At 37.2% G+C, this 20,936-nt stretch overlaps 1 protein-coding gene across 4 annotated transcripts in view; it reads left to right on the top strand.

The window, feature by feature from the left end:
* Positions 1-20,936, top strand: part of GABRG3 (gamma-aminobutyric acid type A receptor subunit gamma3) — a 363,647-nt gene that overhangs the window by 187,279 nt on the left and 155,432 nt on the right. For all 4 annotated transcript variants that reach the window (XM_072135692.1, XM_072135690.1, XM_072135688.1 and 1 more), the window contains exon 4: positions 14,461-14,681. In XM_072135692.1, coding sequence (XP_071991793.1) covers positions 14,461-14,681 — 221 coding nt within the window. The remainder of the gene's footprint in view (positions 1-14,460; positions 14,682-20,936) is intronic.

Genomic DNA, 20,936 nt, shown 5'->3' with positions numbered 1-20,936 from the left:
TCAGGAGTGCATACAAGCATGTTGGAGATATACAGACTAAAAAGTCACAGTTTGAGTTGCAACAACAAAATTCTGCACCTTTAATCCAAGTGGAAGTCACATTTTTTTCAATGATTTAAAATCAACTTATTCTTTCTTTGATCTGATATGTGAATAGGCCCATTAAACATATATTCTGCCTCCTTTTTTAATAAATAAAATTCTCATAAAATAATACAATATCAACAGACTCAATTCAATTATCAGAAATACATACAATCAAATGTACTCCTCACCTCTGTCTGGCCAAGGAAGAAACATTGATGGGGGCAATAACAACAAAAAAAGTCATACAATATTGGACATTACCCCATTAAAAAAAAAAAAAAAACTGGCATGTTACTTTGTAAGAGAATAATGTTGTAATTTACTCATCAAAGAAATTCTGAGAATGTTTTTCATGACATACTGTAAAGTTGATTTTTGTTAGTGGCAAACCTTGATGGACAATACTGTTATTAGGTTATTTTTTTCCTGAATTTACTAAAACAATTTTAATTTGCAACTTTTTGCTAAATTTTTATTACTCTCTTTTTATAAAAGTATGGTCATAGAACACTAAATGTTTACTAGCATATACTATTTGCCATTTCTTTTAAAATGTTGCTTTGGAAGGCTCTTATAAGTCCAAGATAAATTAACCAAGGTTAAAAATAAAAAAACACACTTCTCAAAACATTTACTGCAAAATACAATTTAGGATAGTAAAAGAAATGAAGCACTTGACTGAGACAGAAGTTTAATGAAATAGACTACCATGCAGGGGTTGCTCACGCAGTTAAACTAGATATTACTTACTAATATGCAGAGAGCTGATCACAGTATGCAATACCATAAATCATGTAATAGCATACCAAATACTGCATAAGGAGATGATCACAATAAGTATTACATTATTAGCAAATACATAGCAGCCCTTTGGCAATTTCAGACTGTTCTGGAGAGGTGATCACAGTAAATGCCACGAGCAGATTCATAGCAGCATACTGGGAACTACAAGCAACTATATGCAGGAAAATGTTACTGACTGAAGTATATCGCAGGGAAATAGTTATGTTGCATAACACAGTACATACCACACTAAATTCACAAAGTAAAAAAGAGTTTAGTACTTGAAGTATAAGTAAACTTTCAAACAAATGTTTTTTTTTTTTAATATATGAGTCCTAATAATAAAAAATGTGTATACTTTATTAATTTATTTTGTAGTGTCTCTGGTGTATATTTGTTGACAGTGCACTTTCTTTAAATTTCTTACTGGACTGCTTTCTGGCTGTTTAAACTAAGATACAGAGTGCGTAAGTATGGTTGACGATTGGGAACACACCCTGCAGAGCACAGGACAATCTCTTCTCTCTACCATACCATAGAGATACAGTATGGTGCTCTTATTCACTAGGCTATTGATTCAGTGGTTGTTCAGTGGATTTTATCTAAATAAGAACTTCACTAAACCTTCCATAGATTGACAGACAACTGTAACAGCACTGCAATAGTAGAAGGGTTCCTACCCCTAAAATACCATTAGGAAATCCAGGCACACTTTAAATTATTTATATAAAAATGTAAATGCTTATGCAGCAAAACAAATGTCGGCAATATCTGGATATTAAGATTTTACACCTTTGTAGAATAATAAAAATTCAATGCCAGAGTTTAGCATATTTTGTGCAAAACTATCACTTGTTTGTTGTTGCTAATTAAATTTTCTTCTAACAGAATAGGAAATGAGTGTAGTGAAAAAAAACACTAAAATAATCACAATTTCTAGCACACTGCAATGAATTGCAATTAATCCTGTCACTTTGCCCACATGGCATGGAGGGGGCATGTATGATGCACAGTTGCCAGTGGAGTGGGCTGACTTCCTGAATATCCATCATGGCAGTGGGGGTTGGGGCTTCATCATATGCTGCAGCATGGATCACTGGGATATGATTAAAGGGGTACTCTCGTCTGGGCAGTCACATTCAATTTCATTAATCTGCCATGTATATACATTTCTTCAATTAGATGTTATTAAAAATAAATTACCTGTGTAAAGATAATTTCTCATAAATGTAGTCATTTGGTCCCTTAGAAAAAAGACTGTGTCCTTGGATATGGCCGCCTCTGCTGGAGTGATTGCACAAAGAAACAAAAGTTTTTAGTATATAAAATGTCTGGGAATTACTGCATGTCCTACAGCCGTCCTGTTGTAATGAACCTTGAATCTTGGTGGTCAGGCAGGACTCAATAGTGCATGTCTGGCCATCACTGCCAGAATGTGGACTGGTCGTATCCAAGGAAGCTATCTCGTTTCTAAGGGACAACATGGCTACATTTATGAGAAATAATCTTCACACAGGAACATTTTTTTTAATAACATTCAGTTGAAGAAATGTTTACATATGGCAAATGAATTAAATTAAATGTAAATGCCCAGATAGGAATACCCATTTAATTTACTCTAAAGTGTCTGTAATGCAATGCGGTTAATCAACGGTTTAGCAATTATTTTTTTTTAAAAGTAGACAAAACACTCTCACTGTGTGATGAACAGACAGGCACATGGCCAAAAGACAGAAGAATTAGCTGACATATCAGATATCAGCTCAGATATATAAACAAAGACAATGATAAAAGTTTTGAGAAGTGAGGTATATCTAAACTCTTTGAACCACATACTCAAGGGCTTGTATATATATCAAATAAAACTGGCAAAATTAATTGTTTCATTAAGACCTAGAAATTCGACAGTATTGAGGTATTAAATCCATCTCACCTCACATTATAGGATTGAGCTACCTCAATCACCGCCTTGTAGATTCCTAGGTATCATTGTGATCCCATGGAATCTGATTGTCCTGCTTGAGCCACCATGGCATTTCACCATGTGTTAAGCCAGGGGAGTATCCTTTTGATTTTTGATATCACACAAATGCTCCCCTACTCTCCATCTGAACTCCCTGAATGTATTTCCTACACATACAAGACCACAATCACATATCGTTCTGTAAACCACAACTTTAGACGACAGTTCACAAAGGAGTTTCTTCATAAATAACTGTGTGCAGTGTATTATAAAATAGGAGTTTTTAGGCAGTAGCATTAGGCCAGGGGCAAATTAAGACTGTCATGGGCCCTGAGATGTATGAATATTATAGCCCCTACAAGTCTGGGATTCACTTCCTGCATATGGTACTAGAATCAAGCATCTTGGGGAATAGAGGTTGCTTCTTGCTGATCTTTATACCTACATTGAAGTGGGGAAGTATTACCATATTTTTGTGTTGTGTATTTTTATTAGCTTTTCAGAACGCTAATTTGTACAGCTAAAAAAAAATTCAACTTGGCTTTGTTTTTTGGTTAGTTAATAGAAGACTAATACATTTGCTTAAATATTTAACAAATCAGTCTTTCTACTATTTCTACTATTTCCAATGGTTGTCCTATTATGGTTTTATAGTACCGTATATACTGTATATTTTTTGTGCAGTAAATTTTCATTAGCTTTTCGGAAAATATTTGTAAAAAAAATTCATCTTGGTTTTGTTTTTTTGATTAATTAATAGGAGACAAATTAATTTGTTTAAACATTTAACAAATAAGTGTTTCTACTATTTCCAATGGTTGTCCTATTATGATTTTACAGTACCATATATACCGTATATACTTGTGTATAATCTGAGTTTTTCAGCATAAAAAATGTGCTAAAAAAACCCATCTCGGCTTATACACGAGTCAATAAAAAAATAAACTTACATACTCACCTTCCGGCACTCCCGATGTTCAGTGTGGCTCCTAGATGCTCTATGCGGCTTCCCACGGCTTCTGTTCTTTCTTCTCTATGCTGTACTAGCCGGCAGAAGCATAGCCATGTGCTTTGCCAGCCAATGCACACTATGATGTAAAGGTAATCTCTGCTGGACATTTCCTAAAATTGGACATTTTTTTTTAAAAGGGAGGATTTGCTGCACATTTCTTTTTTAAAGGGAAGCTCTGCTGGACATTTCTTTTTAAATGGGGCTCTGTTGGACATTTTATTTAAAAGGGGGCTCTGTTGAACATTTTATTTAAAAGGGAGACTCTGCTGTTCATTTTGTTTAAAGGTGGACTCGGTTAGACATTTTATTGATGAGGGGAGACTGTTGCTGGACATTTTTAATTAAAGAGTAGTTGCTGAATCTTCCACCATAGGCTAAAATATTTGGGTTGGCTTATACTGTATACATATACAGTATTTCTTATATATTACGTTGACATTATTATTGCAAATTATTCAAATTCTAAGTTGTATATTATTTTACTGATGTCCATTATGTTGGATTATATTTATTATCTGTCAACATTTAGAGGAAATGGATGCATAAATGTAAATTAACTCCCTCACTTATTATTGAGTTGATGCATATCTTTGCAGTTCTCCATGGCTGTGAAAAATATAATTGCTCACCCAACAGCAGTATAAAATAATAAATAAATGTTGGTCTGGATGCATTTTACCTGTTTATATTTGCTATGCTTTGCTTTGTATATTTTGGTAATTGTAACTTTTTAGACTAGACTCATAGCAGCATAAGGCTAGAAGTGACAGACTGGTAAGAAGTTTTAACGAAGAACCTGCAGCTCTCATTAAAAGTTGAGGTCAGGAAAATATTACACTTTACAATAAATATACCAATTGTTGTCATCCTAATAAAAATATAGTGTTTTGTGGTACCTGAATAAGAGGAAAATTAATCATGTTTTTCCCAAGCTGCCATCCATCACATAAGAGAAGAGGCAATTTAATATTACTTATAAAATGAAATTCCAAGAAGGTAGTCAAAATATAAATAAAAACTGATACTCTAAGGAATTTATGGCACAATTCTATCTTGCATACTGTACACCTCTTTAACAATGCTTTTTACTGCTAGCCGACCACTCTTGGGTCATGATGTTCAACAATCACTTTTTGTCATATTTTCACACTAAGATTTCACCTAACAACTTTTTAAATTGTCAATCATTAGAGCAGTAATAAATAATAGTTTGCATCATTTTGGGGAACAAATAATTTATTGATAAACTTTGTGTGATCCTTAATTTGGGGACAATTAGTCATATCTCTCCATGAGAAATTACTCTTCCAATGCATTATGATAGTATTCATGAATAAAATAAGATCATGGTCAAGGCAAGGCAATTGTTAATGGATAGAACGAGATCACGTGACCCTCCATCTGAGGCCATTTTACGGACAAGAATACTTATTGTTGAAACCAACATGTAAAATAAGTTTTAAAACAATAAAGTTTTTGAAATAAATAATTAAATAAAGTGAAAGTCCCATAAACATCAGCATTTCACAAACTCATCTAATAGTCCAAAAAAAACCACCAAATCAAAAAAATCCACAAATTTGGTATTGCCGCTTTTGTAACAATCTGTACAATAATTCAGAAACATTATTGGACCAACTCAGTGAACTGAAAACTTGACAATTTACATTTTTCTTCAAACCCCTAACAAAAAATGTTCTAAAAAGTGATCATAAAAATTTACAAGCACCAAAATAGTACCACTGAAAAGAACAACTTGTCCTACAAAAAAATAAGCTCTCAAAAAACTGTCAACCATAAAATACTAAAGGTACTACGGTAGGAAAACTATAAAAATGATGTATGGTAATCATAGGAATACATAGAATAAAGATAATATATTATTTTTATGGAACAGTGATCGACCCATCAAAAAATGGTAAAAATGCAAAACAAGAATTGATTTTTTTTCTACAGTGTTAATGAAATTTCATTAGTAAACTAAGGGAGTCATGTATCTTTAGTCAGGACAGTTGTTTGTGTCTTTTCTTGTTTTCTCCAGGTTTTGGACTTGTTTGATTTATCTTAGAGGTTTATATATCAGTCATCTGAGTTTATGGCCGCACAAGAATTACTCAAAGTCTTAAGCTCTTCTGCAACTCCTTCTTAAGTTTTTTCTATGCCTGATCAAGACTGGAGTTTATTTGTGACTTTTTAACCACCATTTGTGCCAAAATTGGGACTTTTTCATTCGTTCTCATTGGGACATTTTAAAGATGTTTCAGGTACAATACTGAAAAATTCTTTTGCGGCTAACGTTTCCAGGCAAGTGGAAAAGGTGTAGATTTAGACGCAAATATATCAAATGTGCCACAAATCTCAACAATTTGAGATAAATGACACCCATTTGTGTCCTAAAATTAAGTATTTATAAAGTGAATCTCATCCTGCAAAAAATAAGTTTTTAATATGTCCAAAATGCCTAAAAAATATAAAGATTGTATAGCCTTTAAAAAGTGACGATGCAAATTTGGTCTGAATGGTGTACCTTCCCTTTAATGCCATGGCGCTTGCCCACACAGCAGTGTACCACCACATGTAGGGTACTGAAATAATAGGGAAAAATAGGATATCAAACTTTGTAGAGTGTTTTGGTAATTAAAACTCTGAATGTGTAAACTGTGAAAAAACATTCAATGATCCCAAAAAAGGACAATTAAAAAATAGAAAAAATTTTTTAACCCCTGTGAAACAATTATAGGGTTAACAAACTTCATAAAAGCTTTTTTTACATATGTAGAAGAGTGTGGTTTATATAATGGAGTAATTAATGGGGGTTTACTATTATTTAGGCCTCTCAAAGTGACTTGAAACCTGAACAGGTCCCTCAAAAGTATGATTTTGCATTAGTGAAACAAAATGTGAAAAATCACACCTAAAGTTCTAAGTTTTTACAATTAAACACCAAACTACCCGCGCAGCTTTCCCTCATCTATCCTACAAATCCAGATGTTTTGCTGCGCCTAATGATATTCATCACTTGCGACTTTTCGTTTAGGAGCAAAAACAGGCGCAAAAACACTCTAACCTGAAGGTGGAGTAAACTGAGAAGTAAGCACTGAGCCCTTTTGCAGAGCAGCTCATCCACAGCAACAGAGCTCAGCCAGACACTAGCACAGATAATACAGACTTTAGATACTCTACAGATAGGAGCTGCAGACTCTATTTACAGTTCATCACCTTCTATTTACAAAACATTCTGCAGAATCCTCAGCTCAGAGCAAGAGCTGAGAACTTTGCAGAATGTTGCATATAGTACTGATAAGTTTCCCCCATGTAATTCTGCACAGTATCCTCCTCAGACACACTGGTGTGATACTGTTCAGAATTACAGGGGTACACCAGGAGACCAGCACTAGGGGATCCCCTCCAGGAGAAGCCCCTGCTGAGGAGATCACTGGGTGCAGGGTGTCACACACCTGGGTGCTGCTATGAGTGTTATCTTCATTCTGGGCTGTGGGAGAAGCAGAGAGGAGCTTGTAACAGGATCACATGTAAGAGCCTGAATATAACATTACGCCGAAACCGCGCCAAAATTGCGCCTAAACTGAGTTAAAGTAAAATGATTAATAAGAGGCAGGAAATTAACTTATCACAGATGGTGATAGCTTATGATAATTCTGGCAAAACTGTGCGCCAGAATTTAGGCGCAACTGCTACACTTAGGCGCACAAAAGTGATAAATGTGGCCCAAAGACTCAAAACATCCTACAAAAATGAGAGGACACTTGTTCAAATAACTCAATAAAATGAATAAAATGAAAATCACCTGAATATTTCGAAGCATTCCAAAGATTTGAAAAAGTTGTCTGTGTCAGAAAGGTGCAAAATGGGCAAGTAATGGTTAAGGTTTTTTTTCTGCGGGAAAGTGAATTTTTACCCCGGTCTCAAGTACTTTGCAGTCTCTAACAGGATTGGCCTGTATTTAGCTCCAATGATCTTCCCACCAACTATGAAGAATTTCCTAGTCCCTGAAGCATAATGCTTCTACCATCAAGCCTCACAGTGGATTTTTTGTATTCAGAGTGTTGTGCAGTGTTTTCTTTACTCTGCACATATTGAAGCTAAAACAATAAAGGTTATTTGGTCCTATGAGCCAAATTTTTTTTTTCATACCGTTGATTTGTCCCATACATGCAAATGGGAATTCTTATGGCTTGGTTTGAAAAATGTCTTTCATCTTGCCACTTTCCATCAAGGCCATATTTATGGAGTAAATGACTAAAGGTTTTTGCACACATTAATATTACGAGTGGAATTTCCACGCACCTAGCAACATCATGATAAACATCAATAACCAGATGATTTAGACTGGTTTCTGATGCTTGCAGTATGGCTGCAGATTAACCACAACCATTCTACAAAGTGTGAAGCTTCCCTAATAGTTTGTCCGGTGAACGGATTCTGTGATCCTTGTGTAGGTTGGCAATTTAGGTTGATGGCCATGTCTTGGTAGGTTATCAGTTGTGCCATTTGTGAGATGCTTCAAGAATTCTAAGTGGGACCTATAAAAACTGTAAAAAACATTTGAAAACTCCCCTTTCCCTAAAATGTACATTAGAATAAAAAAACAAAATCATGAACATGTTGCCCGAACTAAAGTATAGTTAATTAGTCTAAACAGTGAATGCTGTAACAAATAATAACATTCAAATGTCAAAGTTGCTGCTTTTCTCGCCACTTCACCACCCATGAAAACTAGAATAAAAGTGATAAAAAGGTTACACCAATTTGGTATTAATTAAAGTATCAGCTTGTCCTGCAAAAAATTAAGCCTTACCCAGCTCTGTATAGCAATGTATAAAAAAAAGTTACAGAATCAGAAACCAGCAATATGGTGGAAAAAATGTACACAAAGTTGACATTTTTAACCCGTTCCTTACCTTTTCCATTTTCTGTTTTTTACTACCCTCTTTCGACAAGTCTCAACTTTACACAGTATTTTATTTCTCTTATTTTTTTTTATTGATAGAGATATATGACAGCCTAATATATGTGGGTCAAATTGTACCTTTTAATGTTACGATATTATATTTTGTTCAATGCACAGGGAAGCTGGAAAATAACTACAAATGTGGTATAATTGCAAAAAAGACACTTGCACCATATTCCTACACACTTTGTTTTTATATCTGTTCCTTTGCAGACCAAACACCTCCCTTTTTTCATAGGGTCGGTACAATAACGGAATACCACTTTATATACATATTATTATGTTTTAATACTAAAATATTTTGTTATCTTTCATTAAAAAATAATCTTAGTTTTACTATATTCTGATGTCAATAAATTTTTCGTAGTTCAGTCTACTGAGCTGTGTAAAGTGTCAACACTGGGAATAATTGTTTATAAATTTTAAAATATTGCTTCTACATTACAGTATGTCTCATACAGGCTGTAATATAGATATAGTTTAACAGGCTCCTAACTGTCATTACACAAATCACACCCTCTGACGAGGTCACAGGGTGCACTGACCAGGCTTTAAAGATGTAGCAGCCATGTCAAGTACTGTTAGGTGCTGCAGTCGGGTTTGACCGTCTTAACATGTTAGGTGCCACTAAATAATATTTACAATATCTAAAAATTAATGCTACCAAAGTGTACACCACCAATATACAGTGACAAGGTTCCTTCTACCAAAAGAGGAAATGAAAAACATCTGCAAAGAGTTCTTATGTTCTCTCCGTGTTTACGTGGGTTTCCTCCAGGTCCTCCGGTTTCCTCCCACGCCCCAAAACATATTGGTAGGTTGATTAGATTGTAAGCCCCATGGGGACTGGGACTAATTTGGAAACCTCTGTGTAGCACTACAGAATCTGTTGAAAATAAATAAGCAAAACAAGAAATGAGCAAAGTTTTGATTCAATTCAGAATCAAATCTATTCAGTCTGAGCTGATGTTGTTTTAATTTTCCTGGATATTAGCAAGAACCCCTTATCCTCTAAAACACAGAATTTTAATAAACTTTTAGCATTTTTAGTTTTCACTAAAAAATAATGATGGAAGCTTAATGGATGTGATGCTAATGGCCAATAATGGAAGCCATCAAGTGTCCATAGAAATAAACAGATATTATAACAGATGTGTTTCTAGACTTCTATTATAATTGTACAGACAAGATTCGCTAATCCGAAAATGTTCAGATTCGATTTGATGCCTGAAATATGTCAAATTCATACCAAATTGAGGAATAGATTTGCTCTACTCTATGCAAAACAAAGAAAAAGTAACAAAACTTACTACACAATAAATATCATTTTTCTTTAGGAGCTATTATTGTGGTGTTTGTTTATCTCACAAGTTTAGAAAACCATGCAGAGGTTTTTCTATCCTGCAATAGAAACTAGAGTGAGAATGGACATTTATTTTAAATGAGACAAAATGATGCCACTAGTGCATTACTTAATCATTGCTAGGAGGCAGGCAGCAGCAAGCAAGATAATGTTTTCAAATAGCATTTAAATATACATAAAAGCCATAATTTGTCATTTTGTAGTTTAGCCAGCTGTATTCCAAGATAAATTAGTGGCATTTAATTTTAATGACAATTAGCAGATCCTGAAGTTTAGCGTTGTGCAATTTCTTTGTAAGCAGAGAGAATGAAAAAGTAAAAATTATTCATATTGAAAACAACAATTACAATATGTGAACAAAAATAAGAATATATAGAGATTCCTTAAGGACAGGTTCTGTTCCACAAGACTGGAAAATAGAAAATGTGGTGCTGATACACAAAAAAGGATCAAACAGCAATCCTGGAAACTACAGACTTGTGAGTTTAACTTCTATGGTGGGAAAAATATTTGAGAGGTTTATTAAAGATGCTATCCTGCAGTATGTCACTGCACATAACCTTATAACCCAGAATCAGCATGGGTTTATGATAAAAAAAAAATTGTAGAAGTACCATGTTAGCCAGCAAAATCAAAATTCTGATGTAAATACTTTTGTGTGCTTGAGGGATGATACCTCTAATGGATAACCAGAAACATGATATTTGTTGCAAGCTTTCAGGGTACACAGGCCCCTTCTTCAGGCATGGATACAAATGAAGCACTGGGAGTAAAACACAACATTAGAGGGATGTTACACTAAGATAATTAGTACATATGGTGAGACTCATTTAAGATAGGGCAAAAGGAGTTTATGTTACACAAAGAAGGATGATGGGGGATGGGGTGGTCTAGGATGGCAGGGGTCTGGAGTGAGTCTCTTGTGGGGATTGAAGTGAATCCATGGTGTAATATTGAGGCCTTGTGTCAGTGACTGGAAGGCCATCATCAGCTTGAACTCCCAGGTTTTCCTTTCTCTGTTATCCTTAAAGTCAACTTTCAGTATTAGGACCTTTAAATCCTTCTTGCTGTGGCCTGGTCTAGAAAAGTGCATCTTTTGTTGTTGCAGGGTGTCCGTCTGTGTTGGTGGTGAGAGGGCACTTCTTACAGCCTGTGTGCCCTCTTCATACACCCCCCACACCTTTGTGCCGTAGCTCAAGGGTCAAGGGGTTAATGTAGATATATGCAAAGCTATGCACTTGGGCCATGGAAACCAAAAGTACAATTATGTTCTAAACAGTCAATTACTTGGTAAAACCCCAGCTGAAAAAGACTGGTGGGTATTGGTGTATTATAAACTTAAGTTTAGTAACCAAAGACAAGCAGCTGTTAATAAAGTAAATAAAATAATGGGATGTATCAAGATAGGTATATACTCATATATACTCGAGTATAAGCCGACCCGAGTATAAGCCAAGACCCCTAATTCTACCACCAAAAACTGGGAAAACCAATTGACTCAAGTATAAGCAGAGGGTGGGAAATGCATTGGTCACAGCCCCCCAGTATATAGCCAGCCAGCCCCCAGTAGTTTACAGCCAGCTTGCCCCATGTAGTATACAGCCGGCCTGTCCCATGTAGTATACAGCGAGCCTGCTCCATGTAGTATACAACCAGCCTGCCCCATGTAGTATACAGCCAGCCTGCCCCCACTAGTATACCGCCAGCCTGCCCCCAGTAGTATACAGCCAGCCCAGCCTGCCCCCAGTAGTATACAGTCAGCCCAGCCTGCCCCCAGTAGTATACAGCCTGCCCAGCCTGCTCCCTGTAGCATACAGCCTGCCCAGCCTGTCCCCTGTAGTATACAGCCAGTCCAGCCTTCCCCAATAGTATACAGCCAGTATATAAACTTATATACTCACCCTCTGGCGGCCCTGATGTTCAGCGTGGCTCCCCGATATCCGCGCGGCTCCCCTGATGTCCGATAAGCCAAGTTGAGGTTTTTTAGCACATTTTTTGTGCTAAAAAACTCGGCTTATACACAAGTGTATACGGTAGATTCTCATGATAAGGACATAGTTTGCCCTTATACAAATCACTTGTCAGATCACACATGAAACATAGTGTACAGTTTTGGACACCAGTGTATAAAAAGGACACATTATACTGGAATGGGTGTATAGGAGAGCAATCAAAATACACTGAAATACATTGACAGTTTAGATAAAAGCAGGCTGAGGCTCATTAGAATGTAAAAATACCGGGCAGTGTAAGGATCTCTCCAAGAATCTTATTATATCTAGGCCTGTGACCAGGACAAGGTGGTGTCCTCTACACCTAGAGGAGAAGCAGTTCTACCATAGCCATAGACAGGGATTCTTTACTGTAAGAGCAGTGAGACTATGGAACGCTCTGCCGTAGGAGGTTGTTATGGTACATGTTCAAGAGAGGCCTGGATGCCTTTCTGGATAGCAAAAACATCACGGGTTATGGGGAAAAATCATGTGTTTTCTTAAAGGTTGGACTTAATGGACTTGCATCTTTTTCCAGTCTTAAATACTATTAGGGAGATTTATCACAACTGTCTGAGGGAAAACTGTTCTAGTTGCCCATGCCCATGACCATGGAAATCAGAGCTGTCTGAAAATGTAAGCTGAACTCTGATTGGCCATTGCCATGGGCAACTAGAATAGTTCTGCTCTCAGACTGTGAACTTATGAGATTCACGCAATTTAGTTTAAAATAACACAATGGCTAAAAGATGTAGCCTTTTCAGATCCCACTAGGGAAAGACGGTTCAGTGACATGAAATTTTACATGCATTATCTTACACTGAGAAGTGTCTAACAGTGACTTACTCCCAACCATGCATTTAGAACTAGCCAAATATGTATGTTGATTTAAAGTCAGGAGAAATAACAAATGAAAATGTTATGCTAGGATACCTTAACAAGGTTGTCCAGGTATAATATAAATTTTATATATGGCTGCGGGGGGCTATAATAATAATAAAAACCTTATACTCACCTCTCACCCATTTTTAATCACACATGGCGCTGCCTTTCACTTCTGAGTCTCTGTTTGTGCCTCAAGGCCAATAATGCCATTATGACCAATACATGTGCTAATGCTGTAGCAGGCACACAATAGTGGTCAGGATGATGCAGCCAGCCTCTCTATATAAACAGTGACTTGGCGGTGTCAGGCGAGTTAACTTGAGAGATGTGTATGATGTCTTTTATTTAAAATATAGTTTATATACCTGGATAACCTCTTTAAGTTATAATTGCTTTTTCGAGCATTTGAAGGATACAAGGGAATATAATCTCATGAAGCTGTTTCATCACGAGATTAAAGAGATAAAGGGGGATATTTTTCAGGGCTTGTGTGCCATGACACTGGTGTAGAAACCCTGAAATAATCACAAATGGTAGCTTTTTGCTAGCACTTGCGATTATTTTCCACTTTCTGGTGCCTCCATACCAGGGGAGCGTGCCAGGGTTTGAAGGAGGGTGCATCTAGGGGGGATTGGGCTGGCGCTTGGCGTTCCTCTCCCCACGCTGGTGCACTAGCTGCAGCCAGTGACTTTTCTTACGTGGAAAAGCCTCTTGATTTATTCGGCTGTGCCCCGTGGACAAGTGCAGCTATCGGCACAAGCACCGGCATATGATATATACCCCCAAAGTGTATATTTACACTAATCTACAAAATCTTTTCAGTAACCTCTGTTTAAAATCAGACCATCCATTTGACCAATGGGCTACATGCATGAAAATGTAAACAAATGTATGGGGTTTTGACAGACACCAATAGCTTTTTAAGTAGTCAATTTGATAACTTTACACATTTTGAGGTGCTTAATTTTGGCTACATGATGACAAGATACCTCCATGTGACACAGATCTTTGAGATCTAATAATGAAATAATTAAGATTAAGAAATATATTTCCTACCTTTCCTCTAGTTATTTTAAGACATAAGTATGGATTTTGGTAAGGACAACAGTATTTTATGATAAATGATAAAAAATGATATCTTATATTTATCTTTGTGTGACTACACAAGACAGCCTTTAAGCATATGTTTGTATGTCAAAATAGAGTTTTCAATTAGGTTACAGAGAAATCAACTAGATTTAAGCCATGTTAATATTTAAAAACATTGGAATAGAATACAGTTTCCTAAAAGGTAATGATAAATCATGTAAATCTGAAACAATTATAATAAAATTGGTTTAGAGGCAAAAGATTACTGTGTGATAAAAAAATAGTCATTTAATCTGCTTTCTTTGTTGTTGACAGGAATACCAAATAGATATATTTTTTGCTCAAACGTGGACTGACAATCGTCTCAGGTTTAATAGCACCATGAAGATTTTAACGCTCAACAGCAATATGGTTGGATTAATATGGGTTCCAGATACTATCTTTCGAAACTCTAAAACGGCAGAAGCTCATTGGATTACAACACCAAACCAGCTTCTACGAATATGGAATGATGGGAAAATTTTGTACACACTTAGGTATGTTGCCATAATCAATTTCTATTGTCTTTATTTTAACTCTTATTGTTCCCTCATATTGTTCAAATATGAGTGGTTTGCCTTTCTGTTTCCTTTCTCTTTGTAGAAAAGAAAAATATGTTTTCTGATGTGCTGTAGATGTAGATAAATTTGACTTTTTTGTCAAATCATAATTGATTTTAATAGTAGTTTTCGTTTAGTATATGGACCTGAGCCCTGTTAAATTAGAAAGTATTTATAGTTGCTATAATTAATATTAACTAGCAAATTGAATCAAATATTACACTGAAATGTTAAAGATTGCAGAATTTTGGGATGCTCATTTTCACCTACTAGGGATATACAGCAGAGAACTAAAAAGACATGTGATTTTTATACTTTGTTAAGTAGAAAGGCCTGAGGATATTGTGTATAAGGATGAGACTGGAAACAGTTATTTTGAAAAATGAAATATAAATATTTGAAGTATAAAGCAATTATTTAGGTGATCCTAAGAAATTGGGGTGGAAACAAAGCTAAGATAATGACGATTATGTAAAGATAATGACAATAATCTGTTTATGCATTCAAATGAACGTATTTGCTAAAATAAAAAGTAAATGGACAATATCATTAGCTACAAAATTTAATAGTCTTGTGAAAGATAAAAGATTTAGCCTATGAAAAGGGTTGGACTAAGCTGGCAAACAGTTACCAGTTCACTGAATAGATAATAATTTGGCAATTGGAAAGAAATGACATAAACAGGTTACTGCTTAACCATTTATAAATTCAGCTGGTAACACATGTTCGTTGCTACTGTAATCTTCACAAGGACTGCTAGAAATGGCAGAGAGTGGACAGAAGTGGACAGAATGTCCTGAATAACTGATACCTGTGTATGGAACAAAATCCTGTTATAAGATTTGGTTAGTTAGGTAGACTGTATTGTTTATTTTGCAAAAAAAAAATGATTGGAAATAGATAAAACAATGTGCAAACCAAGAACATAATGAGTAGAATGTCAATAGATGTGTATACATGAAAGAGTTTAAAGCAAAACTGTGGAAATTAGGGACAGCACTTAGTATAATGAGAATGCTTGAGAAGCAGAACAAGTAGTTGAAAATGTATCTTAAATGTCAGGAAAATTAATAAAGGAAATGACAGAAAAAATAACAGGCATGAAATGTTATCTACTATACAATAGTATACTGGTGTGTTTATTTACCATATACAGCAATCATTTAGTTGCTAAACACATTCATATATACATATTTTAAAGGAACCCTTTTTCTGGATACATGATTCCACCATCAAACTTTTAACAGGGAAACCTAAACATTCACTAAATAATTAATTTTATTCTATTTTAAAAAGAGCAAAGTAACATTTTGTTTTTATTTAATTTTTTTTTTCGATGTGCAAAAAACACTCCATACTACCCTATGTTACAGTCAGGGCCGGATTTAGGTTGGCGGGGCACAAAATCTAGTGGGGTCCCCCATTGAATGTGGCCCAGACAAGGAACAGAAATCGCTATACACAGGCCCCCAGCAATAGCTATATGCGGTTCCACAGCAATCACTATATACATCTCCCCCCAGCAATCACTATATACATCTCCCCCCAGCAATCACTATATACATCTCCCCCCAGCAATCACTATATACAGCTCCCCCAGCAATCACTATATACATCTCCCCCCAGCAATCACTATATACGTCTCCCCCCAGCAATCACTATATATGTCTCCGCCCAGCAATCACTATATACGTCTCCCCCCAGCAATCATTATATACAGCTCCACCAGCAATCACTATATACAGCCCCCAGCAATCGCTATATACAGCCCCCAGCAATCGCTATATACTGCTCCACCAGCAATCACTGTATACAGCTCCCCCAGCAACCCCTGTATACAGCTCCCCCAGCAACCCCTGTATACAGCTCCCCCAGCAATCACTATATACAGCTCCCCCAGCAATCACTATATACAGCTCCCCCAGCAACCACTATATACAGCTCCCCAGCAATCACTATATAAAGCTCCCCCAGCAATCACTATATACAGCTCCCAGCAATCACTGTATACAGCTCCCCTAGCAATCATTATATCAGTGATGGCTAACCTATGACACGCGTGTCAGTGCTGACACGCGTAGCCATTTTCACTGACACACGGCTGCCTGAGAGTTAAGTTTCATCCTACATGACCAGGTGCAGTAGCCGGGAGGCTGAGAGATTGCACTGAGCTTCCAGCACTCCCCCCTCCTCCTCCTCCTCCCCTGGGCCGGCCCCTCCTCATGTGTGAGCTGTGTCTAGTGTCTCCAGTCAGCACAGGTATCAGCATGGGGCACAGCAGGAGAGGTGACCATACACCCAGGAGGCTCCTCTGCAGCTCCTGATAGTTGTGGTGGGGGGAAGATGGCAGCACAGTCAGAGGTCACATTGCTGCTGCCTTGTGTGATGTCCCAGCAGCTGCCACCTCTACACTGACCATCTCCATAGCAGGGGCAAGGCAGTACAACGCCTCTCATCATATAGTAAGTAAGGTCAGTGCACTGTATGATAGAAGACAGTCATCAGGGCTTGTGTGTCAGTTTTGTGATGTACAAGCCCTGAAATAATCGCAATGCCTTGCAAATCGCAAGACATTGCGATTATTTTGCTCCTCACACCTTCTCCATGCCAAGAGGGCATGAGGGAGATCCAGACGCTATAACCTGTGAACTTTCATGACAGAAAGTTCACAGGTTACTAAGCATTTCCACACCTGTCTGATTGTAACCGATCTATTACAATGTGTGATTTGCACATAGTAATAGATGATTGGGAAAATCCCCATATACTGCCATACTGTAGTATGGCAGTACATGGTAGGATCAATCAGGCAACCTATGGTTAAAGTACCCTAGAAGTTAAATAGTATACATATTTGTTATTTAAACTATAAATATCACAAAATTATGTTTTTTTGTCAAGATGACACACCATCCGATTTATGCTTGGTTTTTTGGCGAATTTTGACACACCAAGCTTAAAAGGTTGCCCATCACTGCACTATATACAGCTCCCCAGAAATCACTATATACAGCTCCCCCAATCAATAAATACAGCTCCCTGTAACTACTGTATACAGTCCCCCAGCAATCACTATATACAGCCCCCTAACAATAACTATATACAGCTCCCAGTAATCACTATATGGACCTCTAGTATTAACTACATACAGTTCCCCTATAACAACTGTATGCAGACCCCTATAATAACTAGAAATACCCCCTATAATAACTAACTATACACTGTCCCCTATTAGAACTACATACCACCCATACCAACTATATGCACCCCACAATAATAACTATATACAGTTCCCCTATTATAACTATAAACACCCCATAATAACTATATGCACCCCCTATATTAACTAACTATATGCACCCCTACAATAACTATATACCCCTCATAATAACCATATACAGTTCCCCTATTATAACTATATACTCTTCATAATAACTATATGCACTGCCTATTTTAACTAACTATATACCCCCCTACAATAACTATATACCCACCCACAATAACCATATGCACCCCCTATAATAACTGTATACAGTTCCACTATATTAAACTATCTACAGTTTCCCATTTTACCTATATACACAACACCTATATAACTAACTATATCCCCCCCAATAATAACTATGTGTAGTTTAAGGTAAAATAATAAAATTATATTTCACCTACCTCCGTTCCCCCGATGCGCACCGTCCTCATCTTCTTTCGTCCGGTTATCCTCGGAGGTGTCCCAAGATGGCGGCGCCCCGCTGGTGTGTGACTGGCCCATGACCCTCATAGTTACAACCCGGTCATTGTGGACCCAAATACACAGTGGCGGGCATGCGACCGCTCGAATCGCCCACATTTGGTGGGGGGTCTTTAAGAGCAGAAGTGGTGGGGGCTTTTAGTGAGTCTGCTGAAGGTGAGAGTATACCTAAAGCTGCATGCATATGAACATTGGGCCTGATGAATAATTAGGGGACTTTTTAAAGCCTTGTTTCAGATATGTTTTTGTTATCAAAATGTTGAATGGACAATATTTGTCTCAACACTTTTGGAGTAAGGAACTTTTAAAATGTCCCCACACTGAACCATCCAGATAACCTTATTAACATAGTAGTGGCTAACAAGTCAGTATTAAACAAGCTGCTCCAAAGTGATTGACCAAATCTGCTTAAAAACAAGGATGATTTGTACCAGCAGCTCCAGGGTTCATAATTTGATTAAAAAACAATGTCAGCCAACAAGCTAGTGAGATATATCTTTAACTCTGAATCCACTTCAATTCTGAATAGTTATTTTTCAAAAGAAGGCCTCATGCACACTAAAGTGTGCATTTCACAGTCCTCAAGCCTTGGGCTAGGAATAAGATCTCTTTCAGCTTGTAGGACTTTTCTCACTTCTATAGAACCAAACAACACCTCCATTATATGACCTCAAGGTATATCATAATACCTGATTCTAGAATTCCCCTAATTTTGGGCATTATTAAATAGCATGTAAGTAATCTTCTCCCCCATTAAACAATTGCTGCAGACCACACTGTGCCTTAATTTTATCACCACCTTTTTATTGGTGATTTTATTGGCCAGAAGCATGACGTAATAGTACTGCATTTTGTGGGAACGCACCTCCCGTCAAATGTCGGGAAGGGGTTAATAAGTTAACTTTGTAGTTTTTATTTCCAAACTAGGTTGTAAGATAGGTTGTGATGATTATTGGAAATCTGTAAAAAACACTTTATAAAAGTGTTTTTGTATTTCCCTTTTCCTAGTTTAGATCCACATATACAACATACAAGTAATGGGAAATATATTGCTTTTATGTTATGTAAGGATCTTCCCGGGGGATGGTGTGTTAGGACACAGTTCACAGCAGACGTAGATGTATAAAAGATAAACTTGGCGTTTATTTTTAGCATAAACAGTCCAGCAAACATAAATACAGCAACACCGTGCTTTTAAAAATTCAAACAAAAGACCTACCCGTCTGGGCGCTTACTAACAGGTTGTCTCACCTATCTGACACTCACAAACACAGCGTCTTTAGCCTGGATATCGCAGGGTGAGTTTTAGCTCCCGCAGTGGCTGCGTTCGCAACTTCCTCCAAACCCACATAGGCTGTTTCCTGGCTTAGAGGGGACCAGACCTGTAAGCTTTTGAAAGCTTTTACCTTCACAGGCTGATTAGGAGCAGAGCTCACCTGATGCCAAAACCCGAACTGGATCGAGGGGAGGGAGTGGCAAGTCCCACTACCAAACCTACCTGCCACTCCCTGTAAATCCAGGCCCGGCAAGATTAAACAACAACTCAGCAGCATAATACTGCTGAGCAACAGGTCAATCCTGGACTTACCATCTCACACTACGTAGCAACCTAGGTGAGATGTACACCCCCTCGAGCACTTCTCCAGTGAGATGTGTACAGTTAGTAGAGATCTGGGACAAGTGCCTTGATTGTAAGCTGCCAGTCTCAGTGTGCATTAAAAAGTACCAGGCTGATACCCCAGCTTATGTTACATTGACTCCACCCAGGCCTATCCCTCCCAGATAATCCCTCTTTATCCCATTGGTCAGGGAGAGGGGAACCTGCTCTGGATTGAAACTGTATGGTAGGGAGAGCCAACCTCAGCTTGCAGCTGTGCAAGCATTCTAGGTATGCATGATGCTTTCTGGTATAATGAAAGCTCTTACTAGTCAGTGCATGAGACGCTAGTTACAGTGTGAATATGCAAGGATAGGGGTCAGATGGCTCAGGGCTAAAAGATACTAATCAAGCAATGTAAAGGTAAGTATCATATATTCCAATAAAAGTTGTCACCTACAAATCTTTGAGCATAAATATTGCAGGATATACACCTTAAAAAAAGGAGTATAAAAAACTCTGACCGGAGCTCCCAATGATTCCAATACGGCTGTTGTTCAAAATTCCTTCAAAGATCTTCAATTATATTCTACCGATGAGGAAAGTTTTGCAACAAGATGTAGGCCACTATTCAGAAAGTCCTTAAGGTGCAGTTTTCTCCTTAAACTCACTCAACAGTGTGGTAGCAAAAACTAAAAGAGAAAGTAGGCACCAAATCGCATAGTACGTTCTTAAAACCTTGGATTTTAATCTTAAAAGTTATACTCACAAGAGTATGTTTAAAATGCGCATAAAACAGTATACAAAACCGGACACCAGCTCCACTCGCCCGACCCTGGGTTTCGCCGTT

This window comes from Engystomops pustulosus, chromosome 2, assembly GCF_040894005.1.
Source record: "Engystomops pustulosus chromosome 2, aEngPut4.maternal, whole genome shotgun sequence".
NCBI lineage: Eukaryota > Metazoa > Chordata > Amphibia > Anura > Leptodactylidae > Engystomops > Engystomops pustulosus.
Note: the sequence above shows the minus strand (reverse complement) of the source record. Positions and strands in the feature narration are given on the sequence as shown.